At 34.5% G+C, this 16,191-nt stretch overlaps 1 protein-coding gene across 1 annotated transcript; it reads left to right on the plus strand.

Moving 5' to 3' along the window:
• The first annotated feature begins 5,461 nt into the window (after positions 1-5,461).
• LOC131273826 (olfactory receptor 14I1-like) lies at positions 5,462-6,412 on the plus strand. The gene has a single exon (XM_058277988.1). It carries the CDS (start codon positions 5,462-5,464, stop codon positions 6,410-6,412), a length of 951 nt encoding a protein of 316 aa, XP_058133971.1.
• The last annotated feature ends 9,779 nt before the right edge of the window (positions 6,413-16,191 follow it).

Here is a 16,191-nt window from a genome sequence, read left to right on the forward strand (position 1 = left end):
GGGGCCTATGCACCCAGTAGGAGTGGAACTTGTGTGCACTTTGATCACTCTCTTGGTGCACAGTAGGTAGATTCACCCAGTTCACCTTAAAAGGCTAAAACAGTCCAGATCCCAAGGCACCCCAGGAGGGAGAGGAAGTAGGCCTCAGTCTGAGCACTCTCTGGGGGCAGCAAGTGCTACTAGGCATATAGTCAGATGAATTGAAATCAAGGATGCAAAGAGACATTTGCACACTGATGTTCATGGCAACATTATCCACATTCCTAAAAGATGGGGAAAAAAGGGTCCATCTATCAATGAATAGATAAACAAAATATAGTATATTTATAAGATAGAACACTATTCAGCTGTAAGATTAAATGAAGTCATGATGTAAATGATGAACCTTGAGGACTTTATGTTGAGTGAAATAAGCCAGGCACAAAAGAACAAATATTTTATGGTATCACTAATATAAACTAAATATGATGACTAAGCTAAAAGAGTTAAGGTCTGGAGTATAGATTACCAGGAAATAGAAGGAGGTTTGAGAAGGGGAGCTGATAGTCAATGTATGTAGAATATTTATTAACATTGACTGTAAAGGTATGCAAATGGATAGAGTAGATGTTACATTATTGTAACTATAAATAATATTGATTTTTATAAATATAATTGTGGGCAAAAGGGTAATCTTGGGACATAAATGGCAATTGAAGGAGTGCTAGAGTACAAATTAAACTAGGGCATTATTACATAATGAACTCGATAGTGGATAATAATAAATACAAGAATGTTCTTTAATGAACTAGAACAAATGAATATCACTATTTCAAGGTGTTAAGAATATAGTGATACATGGGAAAATACAACTAACATTACTTTGGACTATAGGTAATAGTGTTATTTTAATATTCTTGCAACAGTAGTAAAGAAGTATCATATCAATGCTAAGATTTAACAAGAGGAGTGTATGGGGGTATATTGGATTTTTCCTTTTGGAATGATGAAAGCATTCTACAAATTACAGCACAACTCTGTGATGAAGTTGAAAACCCCTGACTGTACATTTTGGATGGATTATTCAGTGCATGGCAATATATAACACAGCGAATCCTGTGGTGACTCATGGATTGTGGTTTACAGTACAAATATGAGAATATTCCCTAATGAACAATAACACATTTCCAATACATGGTGTTAATAGCAGTGTGGTTTATGGAAAAAAATACACCAAATGTACGCTATGGACTATAGGTAGCAATAATATTTGGATGATGTTCTTTCAATATTTGTAACAAGAGTTCCACAAAGGAATCTGCTGGTGAAGTGGTATGTTATGCAAGATTGTTTTGTAAGCTCACAGCTTTTCTAATTTAAAAAATAATATTATAATAAAGTTATTATAAAGCCCATTAAGCATGGGTATGATACAGTGACAGATATACAGACCAGTGTATTTGAATTGATAGATCAAACTCCAATCTCAGTTTATGGCCAACTGATTTTTGACAAGGGGGCACAAGCAAGTAAAAGAAAAAATAGGTAAATGGTACCTCATAAAAAAAGTCCTTTTTGTTCAAAGAAATTTATCATGAAAATAAAATGACAACCTACACAATGGGAGAATATATTTGGAATCCACATATCTGATAAAGATTAATGTCCCAGAATCAATAAAGAGAACTTACAATAGCAAAAAAACAAACAACCCAATCAAAAAAGGGCAAAAGACTTGAACAGACATAACTGTAAAGAAAATAAACAAATGGCCAGAAAGCACATGAAAAGATGAACAACATCATTACTTCTCATGTAAATGCAAATCAAAACCACAATGAGATACTATTTCATGCCTATTAGAAGGTCTGGTATTTAAAAAAAGGAAAACAGCATATATTGGAGAGGATGTGGAGAAATATAAATAAAAATACTTAAACACTGCTAGGGGAAATGTAAAATGGTGTGGCCAATGTGGAACAAAATTGTGCAGGTCCTCAGAAACCTTAGTGTAGAATTAGCATGTGAGCCAGCAACCCTATACATACATACGTGGTATGTACTCATAAGAATTGAAAGCAGAGACTTTAACAGATATTTGGTCACTGATATTCATAGCAGCATTATTCCCAATTTCCAAAAATCTGAAGCAAGCCAAGTATCTATCAACTGAAAAATGGATAAACAAATTACCATGTTTACATGCAATGGAATATTATTCAGCTGTAAGAGGGAATGAAGTTCTGATAAACATGACAACAGGCATGAACATGGAAGACATGTTGAATGAAATAAGCCAGATACAAAAGGATAAATAATATATGATCTCATTGCTTTGTAACAATTAGAATAAGCAAATTCATAGAGATATAATCTAGAATATAAATTATTAGGTGATGAGGTGTGGATAGGGAATGTGAAGGTAAAGCTTAAAATGGTTAAGTTTCCTTTTTGGAATGATGAAATGTCTTGATAATGGATGGTGGTGACAGTTGCACAATTTTGTGAAATTAATTACCAGCACTGAAATGTATATCTAATTTTGATTCAAAGAGGAAATGTTATATTGTATGTAGGGAAACAGAATAAAAAAATTTTAAATATCCGAGGAGCTACACTACACAGTGAACACTAAGTTAAACAATGTACTACAGTTAATAGTACAATTATAAAAATGTATCATCAATTGTAACAAATCTTCTACATTAATGCAAATCATTAATACCAGGTTGGTGTATGAGAATCCTTTATTTTATGCATGATTGTTCTATAAGCACACAATTTCTCTAACAATGAAAAAAGGAATAGTAAAAATCCTAACAAAATCATTTACTAATTTAAAAAATTGAGTTTCACATATATTAGTATTTTAGAGAAATATTGTTCTCCACATGAGCAAGAACATTTCCCAAACCTTAGAGACTTTTCTTATAGGATTGTTGTGATATTAACAAAGATGAATTATTTTGGTATTATATAATGAATTATATCATATTTGGATGATGTGCAATACTCTGTGGATCAATATTTTACAGAAGAAACTTCATATAAGAAATCATGCATCTGTAAACATCCTCTTAAGTGTCTAAATATATCAGTGAATTTAAATGTAACAGTATGAAAATTTCACTCATATGGTGGAAGATTACGAATTGCAAGAAACCACCATTTATTGAATTTTTGTATAGAGTCACAATAGAATAAAATGGTTATTTGAAAGTGATATTAAATTATTCCTTTCCTTTTGTAGCCATTATTTTTGTAAATATTCCATTTGTGTGAAGCCATATTTTCTTCATATCCTTCAATCAAAAAAAATGTTGCAAAGTTAAAAATAAAATAAAACGATTTGAGAATCTGGCTCTGTTCAATTGATCCAAACATTGAAGAGGTTTTCAAAATTTAGAAAGGGGTTTCTTCTTCCCAGTATTTGAATAGTTATCTCCACTCTCCAAACTTCCCAGCTGAATTGTTTAATTCTGTTGATATCCTGTAGGGGTAAGTAGAATCTTCTATTTCTGAGCCTTCATTTCCAAGATTTCACTGGAACATCTTAGCCTCTCCCAAATTCTGCTTCTTTCCAGACTGACAATCGTTAATGAGAAGTTTCAGAACAATTACAAATCATGTCCTTTCCTAAGAAGTGTAAAATTGACACTCTGAATGCAACCTACCTATATTGTTTACATCACTAAGTCTCGCTCTATGTGAAACTTTAAAAAAAAATGTTTAATTTTTAAAATCATCTCAAATTCTGCCTGTGCTTGTTCACTTATTTTTAGTTTAGAAGCTGCATGGTCAATTATTGGTTTTTAATTTTTTAGTTAATTTTAATCTGCATATGAATTCCCTCAAAGCCATAATTTTAGTCCATAATCTTAGGAAAATGTGTTTTCTTAGGGTAACACAAGTTTTTGGATTTTTTATATGGAACTAAATTACATTTATGATCTGATATAAAATTTAAAACTTTGAATCTCCTATAATACTATTGAGTGGGTCTTTTGTTAAGTTTAACAAAATATTACGATGTGTTTCGAAGAAACACCACTACAAATTTAATTGACTTCAAGGGTATAGGCAATGATCTTTCCCAATGTGTTGGTAGCTAATACAATTATCTGCCTAATTATATTTTCTACTTCAAAAAATGAGTGTAGTATAAGAAAACACATATAAGAAGGATGCTACAGAAAAAAATTTGCACAAAATATTTTGCAATACAACAGAAACTTACCTGGATATAATCAACATAAGCATGTCAACACTATTATGATGATGATTTATTTAAATCATTGCTAAAATGTAAAATATATTTCTAAAGACAATGGGATTATGTACATACAAATAAAATAATAAAATACAAATTCTAAATTTGTATAATTATAGATCTTTGATTCTAGATTTCCCACAAATGAAAATTAAATAGTACTAAAAATCTACTTTAACATAAATAGCTTTAGCATGAAAATAATATCATTGAAATAAGATATCATTATGCTCTGAAATGCTTCAGGAAAGCACAATAAAATAAGTTAAAATTAGCACAACTGTTTATGAATGAAGATATTGCTGCAACCTAGAAAAACATATATGTGAGAGAACCAGACAGTATAGTCATCCTTCAATAAATATAGGAATTCATGCCTGATGCTGAAAGGATGCTTTTTGGAGAAATAATGACAGGTGCAATCCTTTTCTTTGATACTGTGTTTAGAAGAGAAGGTTAACTAGAATGACAGCAAATGAACACTGAATTCGTACTGCCATGAAGAAAATGGAATGGTTAGATACTGAATCAAATATAATTATTATGGAAATTGTTATGAAGGAGGAAAGAAAGAACTTATCTTAATCTCTTATTAAGCAGGTAAAATTAAAGAAAGGCGAGGAAGTATAGTAGGTCTCATTTGTAATAAAGCCATTCTCAGAAAAGCCACAGAACTAGGTCATTCTGCCATAGACCGGGAGATATCAAAAGTCATCCTAGTTACCTGATACATGAAGAAAATCATTGCGTATGTATGTTCAAACCCATTGGCAGATAGAGAAACTTTCTTAGATTGCATGTCTTGTTCACTTTTTGATGTTACAGAAAATGAGAAAATAGTCAATGGATGTATTTAGGCAGAGTTTTAAAATATATTTAAGGAAATACTGTAAATGTGACTGAATGAAAAGTTGCTGAACTTTCACCTCATATTAAAAAAACATTTATTTGTCTAGATTCTTTAGACTCTTTTTGTCATATGAATGCTGATGTAATAGGCAGGTCCAAAATGAATATGAAAATATGTACATTGATTTTAGAAGACTGCAATTTGTCAATTTCCTATATACTGATTTCCAGATTAGAAGCCTTACCTTGAGGGCAAAGATTGCATATTATTTGGTGATATTCTGGATTTACTTCATTTTGTTTTTAGCATTACCTTAAATTTTTTACTTTGACTCCCAGGGAGATGGCAGCATGTAACAAGATATGAGCAACCTCACCATCGTCACAGAATTCATCCTCATGGACATCAAAAGCTCCTGGGAGCTGCAAGTTGTGCAAGGTCTGCTGTTCTTGGTGGTTTATCTGGGAGCGTTGACTGGGAATCTTCTTACTGTTACTGTCAGAGTGACTGACCCACGTCTAAACTCTCCAATGTATTACTTCATAAGTAATTTATCCCTGATAGGTCTTTGCTATGTTTCAGTTACTGTTCCCAAATTCATTGCAAATTCTCTGGCAGACAATAAATCAATTTCCCTCACAGCATGTGCTGCTCAGATTTTCCTGTTCATCTTCCTTAGCACCACAGACTTTGCCTTCCTGGTGGTGATGTCCTGTGATCACTGTGTTGCCTTTTGCCACCCTCTGCACTATGGACTCATCATAACTCCACATATGTGCACACAGGCAGCTGGTGGTTGCTGGGCATGTGGGTTGGTCTATTCTGCCATCCACACAGGCACCATATTCAGACTTCCCTTCACACAGTTGAATGTGATCTATCAATATTTCTGTGATGTATCTCAAATTTTGAGGCTCTCATCTTCAGATGTTCAGTATTACGAATTTGTGGTCCTAGCTGTAGGTATATGCATAGCCATAGTATGTTCTGTTTTACTGTTTCTATCATATATTAATATATTTTCAACAGTGCTTAGCATGAATTCCATGGAAGCCCATAATAAAGCCTTATCCACCTGCACTCCACAGTTGGCAGTTCTACTTATATTTGCAATTTCTGGAGTTATTGATGTCTTAAGTCCCAGTGCAGATAAAGCATCTCTTAGCAGTCTGCTCACAGGCATGTTCTACCCCATGGTGCCCCCAGTTATAAACCCCCTCATCTATAGTCTCCAGAACAGAGAAATTAACACTGCACTAGGCAGAATGTTTAACAGATGTTTTGAATTTCCAACCAGGGTTTTCTATGATTAAAGAATGCTCAAAAACAGAATTTCAAAGAGTGTAATTTATAATTGTATGTTTTTTAAGTTTGAATCTTTCTTTGTAAAATATCTAGAGTTCTCTTGTCTGGTTATATATTTTTTGACATGTGGCCTTCAGCTATGAATCTGTCATTTTTTTGTACTCTATTCTCTATTTATGTAACTCATGTTTTTTGAAAAAGCTTTCTATATTGTCAAAATACTTTGAAAAAAGTATTATGTTGTTTTAGAGGTAAAAATTTTATACAGCATTATAGAAGACCATGCCTTATACATCAGCAGCTAAAGTGATGTGTATAGATTTTATAAAATTTCATGGTAACGGTTACCTCCACCCTGGAAAAAATATTGAGTGTTTTTGATTAGATAAACATTCTTTTCAAATTCTTCTTCTTGCATTCACTCATGTATATATGGCTGGTCTAAGAAATAAAGTGATTAAAACAAAGAGGGAACTTTGGAATTAAGGACTCAATAAGGATATAGCACTAAGAACTTTACAAAAGCTGGAACCTTAGAGGTGTGTTCAGGAGGACTATAAAAACCCTGAACTTTAACACATGATATAGTTTGCAAGTTATAGGTGTTTCTTCAGCTCTGTATGAAAAAAATGTGTGCTGCCCTTGCTTCATTAAACATTATCCATGATGAGAAACAGGATTTCTTAGTTATAGAATGAATGAAGCATTGGCCTGTAGAACAACAATCTTGCTAATACTATGTGATTCATTTTTTCTAAAAGTAAGATATAAAAGTTAAACCCTGAATATTTTTATTTTCCTGATTCCTAAAGGATTAGTCAGTCTTTTTACAGCCGTTTTGTGTCTCAGAATTGAATTCTTTGTAGCCCCCCTCTTTAACTCCAGCACATCATTACATTTTATGCACTTATGCTTGTTTATATTCAGCTGCAATGTGCACAATTTATAAAATAGTCTCATTACAGATCAGTTTATTCAACTTAGAGAACTTAGAGGAAAGAAGTTGATGAACACAGAACTGTCATCAAAACTAATAATTCTAGTAAAAATCTGAATTTTACTCATATTCATCCAATGTCTGATTGATATATATATATATATATTCAATGCTTTGACAATTGAGAAACTCACCATATTTCTTTTTTTAAATTAATTTATTGAAATATATCACCCACACACAAACGTACATAAACAATGAATGTATAGTAATAGTTGTGAACTTACAAAGAAACATATATAACATCATACAGGACTCTCATAACTCACCCTACCACTAACACTGTACATTATTGTTAAACCTTTTTAACTAATGATTAAAGAACATTGTCAAAATATTACTACTACCAAAAGTATTTTCCCCCAACCTTCCCTATTATTATTATCTTTATGTCATTTATATATGAACATACATAAATAATTAAATGTATAGTAAAAGTTGTGAATTTACAAAGCAAACATGCATAACATCATACAGGGATCCCATACATCAACCCTCCACCAACACCTTGCATTGTCCTGAGATGTTTGTTACAAATTATGAAAGAATATTTTCAAAATCTTACTACTAATTATAGTCTTTATCTTATATTTGGTGTGTTTTTCCTTCAACACACCTTGTTATTAATTTTTAAATATATTCTTTATGACAGAAGTTGTAAACTTATAAAATAATCACGCACATATGCAGAATTCCCAAGCAACACCCCTCAATCAACACACCACTGTGTGGTAGAACATTTGTTGCAGATAAGGTATTATCATCTGATTGTTACCATGTCCATAGTATACATTTGGTTCACATTTTCCATACTGCCCCATTATCAAACAGTACATCTTTGGCATATATGCAAGAATATCGTATTATTACTGGTAACCATAGTCCATAGGCCACAGTTGTATTTTTCCCATGCATTCCCAACACCCTGCAGTAGTGATATACATTTGCTCTACCTCACAAAGGGCACTCTTGCATCTGTACCATTAACCACAATTCTCATTCACCTCTTGGTTTACTGTGCTCTTCAGTTCTTAGATTATTCTCTAGCCTTCTGTCAAACAGCATTTATATCCCTATACCATTTTTAGCCACATCCCTATTTGTAAACTAGCTATTACTATTTTTACCATCCATACTATGCATTTCCACACTTTTACAGTAAAGCTAATTAAAACTTCTACACACATTAAACATCAGTAGTCCATCTCAGTTCTCCTCTTATCTCTATTAAGAATCCAACACCTACTACCAGGTCTTGAAGATATTTTCCTAAAATTTCTTCTTGAAGTTTTATGGTTCTTGCTTTTATTTTTAGGTTTTTGATCCATTTTGAGTTAATTTTTGGATGAGGTGTGAGATAGAGGTCCTCTTTCCTTCTGTTGGCTGTAGATATCCAGTTCTTTCAGCATCATTTTGCTGAATGGACTCTTCTACCTGATCTGGTGGGTTTGACAGGCTAGTCAAAAATCACTTGATCGTACATGTTAGAGTCTGTTTCTGAGCCATTAATTTTGTGCCATTTTTCTATGTATCTGTCTTTATGCCAGTACCATGCTGTTTTTACCACTATAGCTTGGTAGTATGAATTAAAGTCCAGAAATGAGTCCTTTTACATTATTTCTGGCTATTCAGGACCACTTATTCTTCCAAATAAATTTGCTATTTGTGTTTTCTTTTCTTTTCTTTTTTTTTTTTTTAATGCTGGTGGAATTTTTATCAGGGTTGCATTGACTCTGTATATCAATTTGTGTAGAATTGACATCTTAATGATATTTAGTCCTTCAATCCATGAGCACGGGAATGTTCTTCCAGTTATTTAAGACTTTTTAAATTTCTTTTAACATGGGTTGCAGTTTTCTGAATGCAAGTGCTTTACATCATTAAAGTTTATTACTGACTACTTGTGTTTTACCTGTCATATTTTATTTTCACCACTCTTTTGATACTTTTAGTTACTCTTATTGATATAATCTTCATTTCTAGATGCTTCTTCAGACCTATCTCTTCTGTCTTTTCTTCTCAGGCTCTAGCACACCCTTTAGTATTTCCTGAAAATCTGGTCTCTTGTTTAAAAATTTTCTCGGTTTCTGTTTATCTGTGAATATTCTAATCTTGCCCTCATTTTTGAAAGACAGTCTTGTTGGATATAAAATTCTTTGCTGGAAATTTTTCTCTCATAGTGTCTTAAATATATCAAACCACTGTCTTCTTGTCTACATGGTTTCTGGTGAGAAATTAGCACTTAATCTTATTGGGTATCCCTTATATGTTATGCATTGCTTTTCTTTTGCTGTTCTCAGAATTCTCTCTTTGTCTTTGGCATTTGATGTTCTGATCAGTATGTATCTTGGAGTTGGTCTATTCAGATTTTTTTGTATGGGAGTTATGTTGGACTTCTTGGACATGGATATTTATGTCCTTCAATAGGGTTGGGAAATTTTCTAACATTATTTCTTTAAGTATTCCTTCTGCCCCTTTTCCCTTCTCTTTTCCTTCTGGGACACCCATGACATGTATGTTTGCACATCTCTAGCTGTCATTTAATTCCCTGAGACCTTGCTCAATTTTTTCCATTCTTTTCTTGATTTCTTCTTTTGTATGTTCACTTTCAGAGGCCATTTTTTCAAGCTCACCAATACTCTCTTCTGCCACCTCAAATCTGCTATTATGTGATTCCAATGTTTTCTAAATTTCATTTATTGTGCCTTTCATTCCCATAAGATCTGCTATTTTTCTATGCATGCTTTCAAATTATTTTTTGTGCTCATCCAGTGTCTTCTTAATATCCTTAATCTCTTTAGCCATTTCATTGAATTTATTAAGGAGATTTGTTTGAATATCTATGATTAGTTGTCTCAGCTCCTTTATGTCATCTGGAGGCTTATCTTGTTCCTTTAATTGGGCCATAGCTTCCTGTTTCTTGGTGTGGGTTGTAATTTTTAGTTGGTGTCTTGGCATCTGGATTATTACAGTACTTATTCTATGTGCAGTTTTTCTCCTTTAGTTTAGGGCTTCCTGCCCTTTCTCTCACTGGTTGTACAGTAGGAGCCAAGGATGTCATTGGTGCTATAAATTGGAGGCTCAAGCTGCCTTCATTGTCCCAGGGATGTGTGAAGCTTCTCCCAACTTTCTCCTTTCCCAGAGGTATGGACAGAGTCACAGTTGTGTGGAATAATCCAAGTCATGCAGGCCTATACTGTGGTTGCCCAGAGAGACTGATGAAGCTCATGTCCCTTTCTCCCCTGCCTGGGGCATGGATGGAGCTGCAGTTGTGGGCAGCAATCCATGCAATACAGGTCCAAGGTGACTGCAGTTGCCCCAGTAGACTTTTAATTATTCAGTTTGTGCCAGCCAAAGGTACTCTCAGTTACCTGGATAGACTGGTGCTGAGCTAGCCAGCCTCCTCCCTGCCAGAGGTGGGACTGATGCCTAGGCTAGGGCTGCAGGCTGCTCTGGGTGAAAGAAACCAGTTCCTACTGTCACTGTGAATTTCAGTCAGCCCAGCTTCCCTTCAAGCTGGGGGTGGGGCAAAATGGTGGCCACCGGCCTTTTCCCAACTTGGACAAATTCACACCCCAGGTGTTCCTAGGGTTATTACTTAGCCATCTGAGTCTACAAATCAGTAGCTGAAATTGGCAGCCAACTGTCTCCTCCTCCCCTGTGACCAATTCCAGTCACAGAACAGTTCCTGGGGCAGCTTGTTCCACCAGAGTAGGACAATCACCAGCCTCCATGGCTTGGCTGGCAATTTACCAGAGAGGATGGCACAGGTCCATGCAGCTTTCCCTTGTTGGAGGTGGCACTGGGTCTTAGGCTAGACCTGCAATCTGACCTGGATGGAAAGAAGCCAGTCCCCACCATCACTGTGATGTTCAGTCAAACTCCCTTCCCCTCATGCCAGGTACAGAGTAAAGATGGTGGCTTCTGGCCTCTTTCCGACTTGGACAGGCTCAAACTTTAGCTGTTTTCAGGATTATACTTTAGCCCACTGAATTTTACTCATCAGTAGCTGGAGTTGGTGCCCAACCATCTCTTCCTCCTCCATTTTTGAGAAGTGGAGCTTTCAATTCCAGCCACGGAACAGCTCCTGAGGTGGCTTGTGCCTCTGGTGGAGTATGGGCACCAAGCCTCCGGGGTGTGGGGTGCTCTACTTATGAGTCTTCTCTGCAGGTAAGTATTCTCCTCCTTCCATTCCTTCAAGTATGTTACAGGATGCCCTTCTGGCCTCCTGAAGCCCCCAAATGGGTGCTTCAGCTAACTCCAGATAGCTCTGGGTTTTTAGTAACTGCCCTGTGACAGGAGCTGAATCTAGGAGCTCCTTACTCCACTGCCATCTTGCTGTCATCTCCCATATTTCTTTTTAAATGTTATTTGTTCCTACCTAAGTTTTCATCACTGTTGTTTCCTGGGTAAAGACATCACTAATTTTACATTCAAGTAACAACATCTCATAGATTAGAAATACCTTTCTGAATCTTTGCATGTGTGAAAGTCTTTAAATTTCATCATCTCTAATTCATATTTAAATTCATATTAACATTTAAAATTATTTTCTTAAGTGATTTCCCTCCAGGTATTTGAATATTAAGATCAATTTTATTCTCATTGTAATGGGACCCCAGTAAAAATCAAATACTTCCTGTTTCTACTTATTTTATTGATATTTGATAGTGTATTTTTTCATTTCTTGATATTTATGAGTATATGTTTTAATTAATGTGCCCAGAAATTAGTACTATATATTAATCAGAAAATTAAATTTCAGGTCATGAAATTTTTTCTTTGGATTTGATTTTCATGAAATTTAATCATGATTTAATTTTAATCTCAGGATTAGGATGATCATTTATTTTTCCATACTTTCAAAATATTTTAATTATAAATATATACAATGAGAACTATTCTTCAAGATTTATTCAAACATATGAAATGAAGTTTTAATATAATAAATTCTGTTCATACATGTATAAAATATCCCCTAGTACTCTAGCTCTATTTGGTCTGTAAAACATATTTCTCACAGCATGATAGACATGCAAAATCATCCCATATATCTTTGAATATATTAATTAGAAATGTTAAAATGTTGCACTCTCCCATCAATTGTCTCAGTATAATTGTGGTCATTTAAAAATGTTTTCTTCACCTTTTTCTCATTCAAAATCACAATTTCTGCCACTAATCTGTTCTATTGAGGTGTTTGTTCACAATTGTAACTGAGGCGATTGAAAGCTTCTAAGGAACTCTGTATCTTGGAGGTGTTTGGTGACTTCTGCTTAATGATATGTAGGTGTGGAAAAGGATATGATTTGGGGTTTCCAATCATTGCCACATTGCAAGTCTGTTTCCTCTGAGATGGCAGTCCACAAAAGCTGTTTGTGGTTCCCCTGACAATTTACTCAGTATATATTTCCATAAACAGGAACTTTCAGATAATTTTAACCTGCCCATGGCTGTCTGCTTGGTGCTTCTGGGGTTAGTAGGATGACTAAGGTATTCAATTCTTCTCCAAGCAAAACTCAGTCAATGTACAAAGTATCAGCATTACATGGTCTCTCCCTTTCCAATAGGCTATAAATTTTTGACTTTTAACATGTCTTAGAGAACCTTTCTCTCATTCTGCTTCCATTTCTGCTATGACCTCAGTCTCTCTCTTCTGTTTATTGGATGCTATTTTCCTTTTTATTTTTTGTAACAAGTCATTTTTTACACAGATTAAGAAAGCATAAATCCATCCAAAATGTACAATCAATAATATTCAGTATAATTACATACTTGTGCATACATCACTCTGATCATTTTTAGAGCATTTTCATTATTTCAGTAATAATTATCATACAAAAAAACAACAACCCAACAAACAAAACTCATCACCTCTCAATCTTTGTGCTTCCCTAGCCATACGTAGCTTCTATTCTCTTACCTTCTCTCTAGTTTATTTATATTTTATAAAAGCAGTCTTATATTTGCAATATCACACATTATCGTATTTTACATAAGGTTTCACTATGTTATACAGTCCCCATGTTATTTTTTTAGCTTTCCTTCTAGTTATATAAATATATTTAGGCTTTCCCTTTCAACCACTTTCATACTCATCTAACAGTTCTGCTAGTCACAAACAGCATGATGTGTTCCCACAATATCAATTCATTTCTGAAGATTTACAACCTTTTAACAAGTTCTGCACAAATTAACCATCAGCTTTCCATTCTCTACCATCATTCTATTTTCTGGTGACCTATATTCTAATTATTAATTCCATGAGTTTAAATAATATATTTAATTCATAATACCACAGTCACACAGTATTTGTCTTTTTGTGTCTCGCTTGGTTCATTCAACATAATGTCCTCCAGTTTCATTCATGTTGTCATTTGCTTAACGAATTCATTTCTTCTTACTGCTGCATAATTTTTCATCTTGTGTATACACCACAATTTGTTTATCCATTCATCAGCTATTTCTAAATTTGACTATTGTGAATAATGCTGTTATGACCATTTGTGTGCAGATGCCTATTTGTGTCACTGCTCTCATTTCTTCCGGGTATATACCTATCAATGGTATTGCCACATCATGTGGTGAGTCTACAGATAACCTCCTTAGGAACTGTAAACAGTCCTCCTCAGTGGTTGTACAATTCTATATTCACACCCACAGTGAATAATTGGTCATATCTCTCACATCCTCTCTAACATTTAAAGATATCTGACTTTTTAATAGTGGAAGTCTAGTAGGTGTAAAATGCTAATTCATTGTAGTTTTGATTTTCATTTCTCAAATTGCTAGTAATGTTGATCATTTAAAAAATGTTTCTCTGCCACTCATATTTCTTCCTTGGACAATTGTCTTTTCAAGTTTGTTGCCAGTTTTTTAATCAGTTTATTTTTTCATTGTTGATTTGTATGATCTCTTTGTATATTTTAGATAATAAAACCTTATTGGATATGTGATTGCCAAATATGTAAGCCCATTGTGTCAGCTGCCTTTTTACCCTTTTGACAAATTCCTTTGATGTGCAGAAGTATTTAATTTTGATGAGGTCACATTTATCTGTTTTTTTTTCTTTTGCTCATTCTTTGGGTATAAGGTTTAGGAAAACTTATACCACAAGATCCTTTTTTAATTTAATTTTTTAAAGAAGATTTGGATTTCAAAAATGATACTATGAAAATACAAGGGGATTTACATTATCCCACCCTCTCCAGCTCTGTTTAGTGTGGCACTTTTGTTACAATTGATGAATACATATTGAAACTTTGCTAACCATGATCAATAATTTATATTATAGTTTACACTTTGCATTGCACATTTTTATAGGTTTGGACAAAATGTATAATGACCTGTATCCATCATTGCAATGTCATTCAGAAGAATTCGAATGCCCCCAAAATTCCCCATGTTACACCTATTCTTCCCTCTCCTTCTCCTCAGAACCTCTTGTGCCCACTGCCTTTATATCAATACTACAATTTCTTCCATTCTTAGAATAGTAATGTCTACTTTAGTCCATAGTTGCATTCCCCTCATATGTTTGTTCATTCTCAGTCTTGAGGATTTAGGATGGTGATGCCCACTCTGTTTGATTGAGATTGGGTTTAGGTATCATGGGGCAGATGGATGGAACTGTCTTACTTGAACTTGTAGATACTCTCTTTTTTGGGATGGGCATTTTCCATCTTCATCATTTTGTTAGTTGTCTTAGGTGAGTCTCATGAACCAGAGACTGGGTGTTGGCTGCAGCTTTGCTGAGATTCAGGGATCAACTGGCATATGAACATCCAGAAGATTCAAGTCCCTGGGAAATATATTTTGTGGGTATAGTTCTAATAAAAGGGGCAGAAGAGTGATGTATAGGGAAATCATAAATGAGAGTATGTTACATTGGGAAACGTATATTCCAAAGAAAGGTCCACTGACAGGGTAACAGATTCCTGAGATTGTGCTGCTTTTAGTGCTTAGGTGTCTCAAGAGACCACAGAAACACACCCTCTGAGGCACATTATACTGTGGCATTCAGTGAAATTCTACTGAAATATGCATAAATTTAACCTCTTGAATAACCTTCCAACTCACTTTGAAACTTCTTAGCCATAAAAAGTCTTTTGGTTAAGGTCTTTCTCCAGTTGCATTGCTAGTTGGTGCTTGATAATGATCCCTAAGTGCCAAAGAGGCTCATACCTGGGATTCATGTCCCTTGCTGGGGGGAATGTAGTGAGTTTATATGTTGAGTTTGGCTTAGAGAAAGGCCACATTGGAGAAACAAGGAGTCTTTCAGGAGGTAACTCTTAGGCAATATATAATACTAAGCTAAGTTTCAATTTCACAAGAGTAAGGCTCCTAAGTATCAAGGGCCTGGTGTATTAGCCTGTCCTCCTCCACTAGACAGTGCCTTTTACTCTAGGGATTCTTGCCACTTTGTTAGCGAATGAAGCAGGATTCCCAGAATGAGAATTCAATTTACTTTTGATTTTTTTGTGGGTCTCTACCCACAGATACATTCCCCTGACCACTTGAACATATACATATTCCATGAAGCCATGCCCCAGATGCACCCCTCCCCACACATCAGCCATCACTAACACATTCACCAATGATCTTCCCCTGCCACAGTTGCAACATTTCTATAATCCAAAACCTCCCCAAAAACAATGCCAAAAAATGAATTTAAAAATAAAATAATAAAAATATTTAAAAATTCATTGCATCTTTCACCACCATAAAATAAATGATCTTTTATATACAGTGACAATTTCTTCTCTATGTTCCCCCACTGTCATTTTTTTT

This window comes from Dasypus novemcinctus, chromosome 17 (assembly GCF_030445035.2).
Source record: "Dasypus novemcinctus isolate mDasNov1 chromosome 17, mDasNov1.1.hap2, whole genome shotgun sequence".
Taxonomy (NCBI): domain Eukaryota; kingdom Metazoa; phylum Chordata; class Mammalia; order Cingulata; family Dasypodidae; genus Dasypus; species Dasypus novemcinctus.

Coding starts and splice junctions, on each gene's coding strand:
- LOC131273826 (XM_058277988.1), top strand. CDS start 5,462: ATGAGCAACCTCACCATCGTCACAGAATTCATCCTCATGGACATCAAA.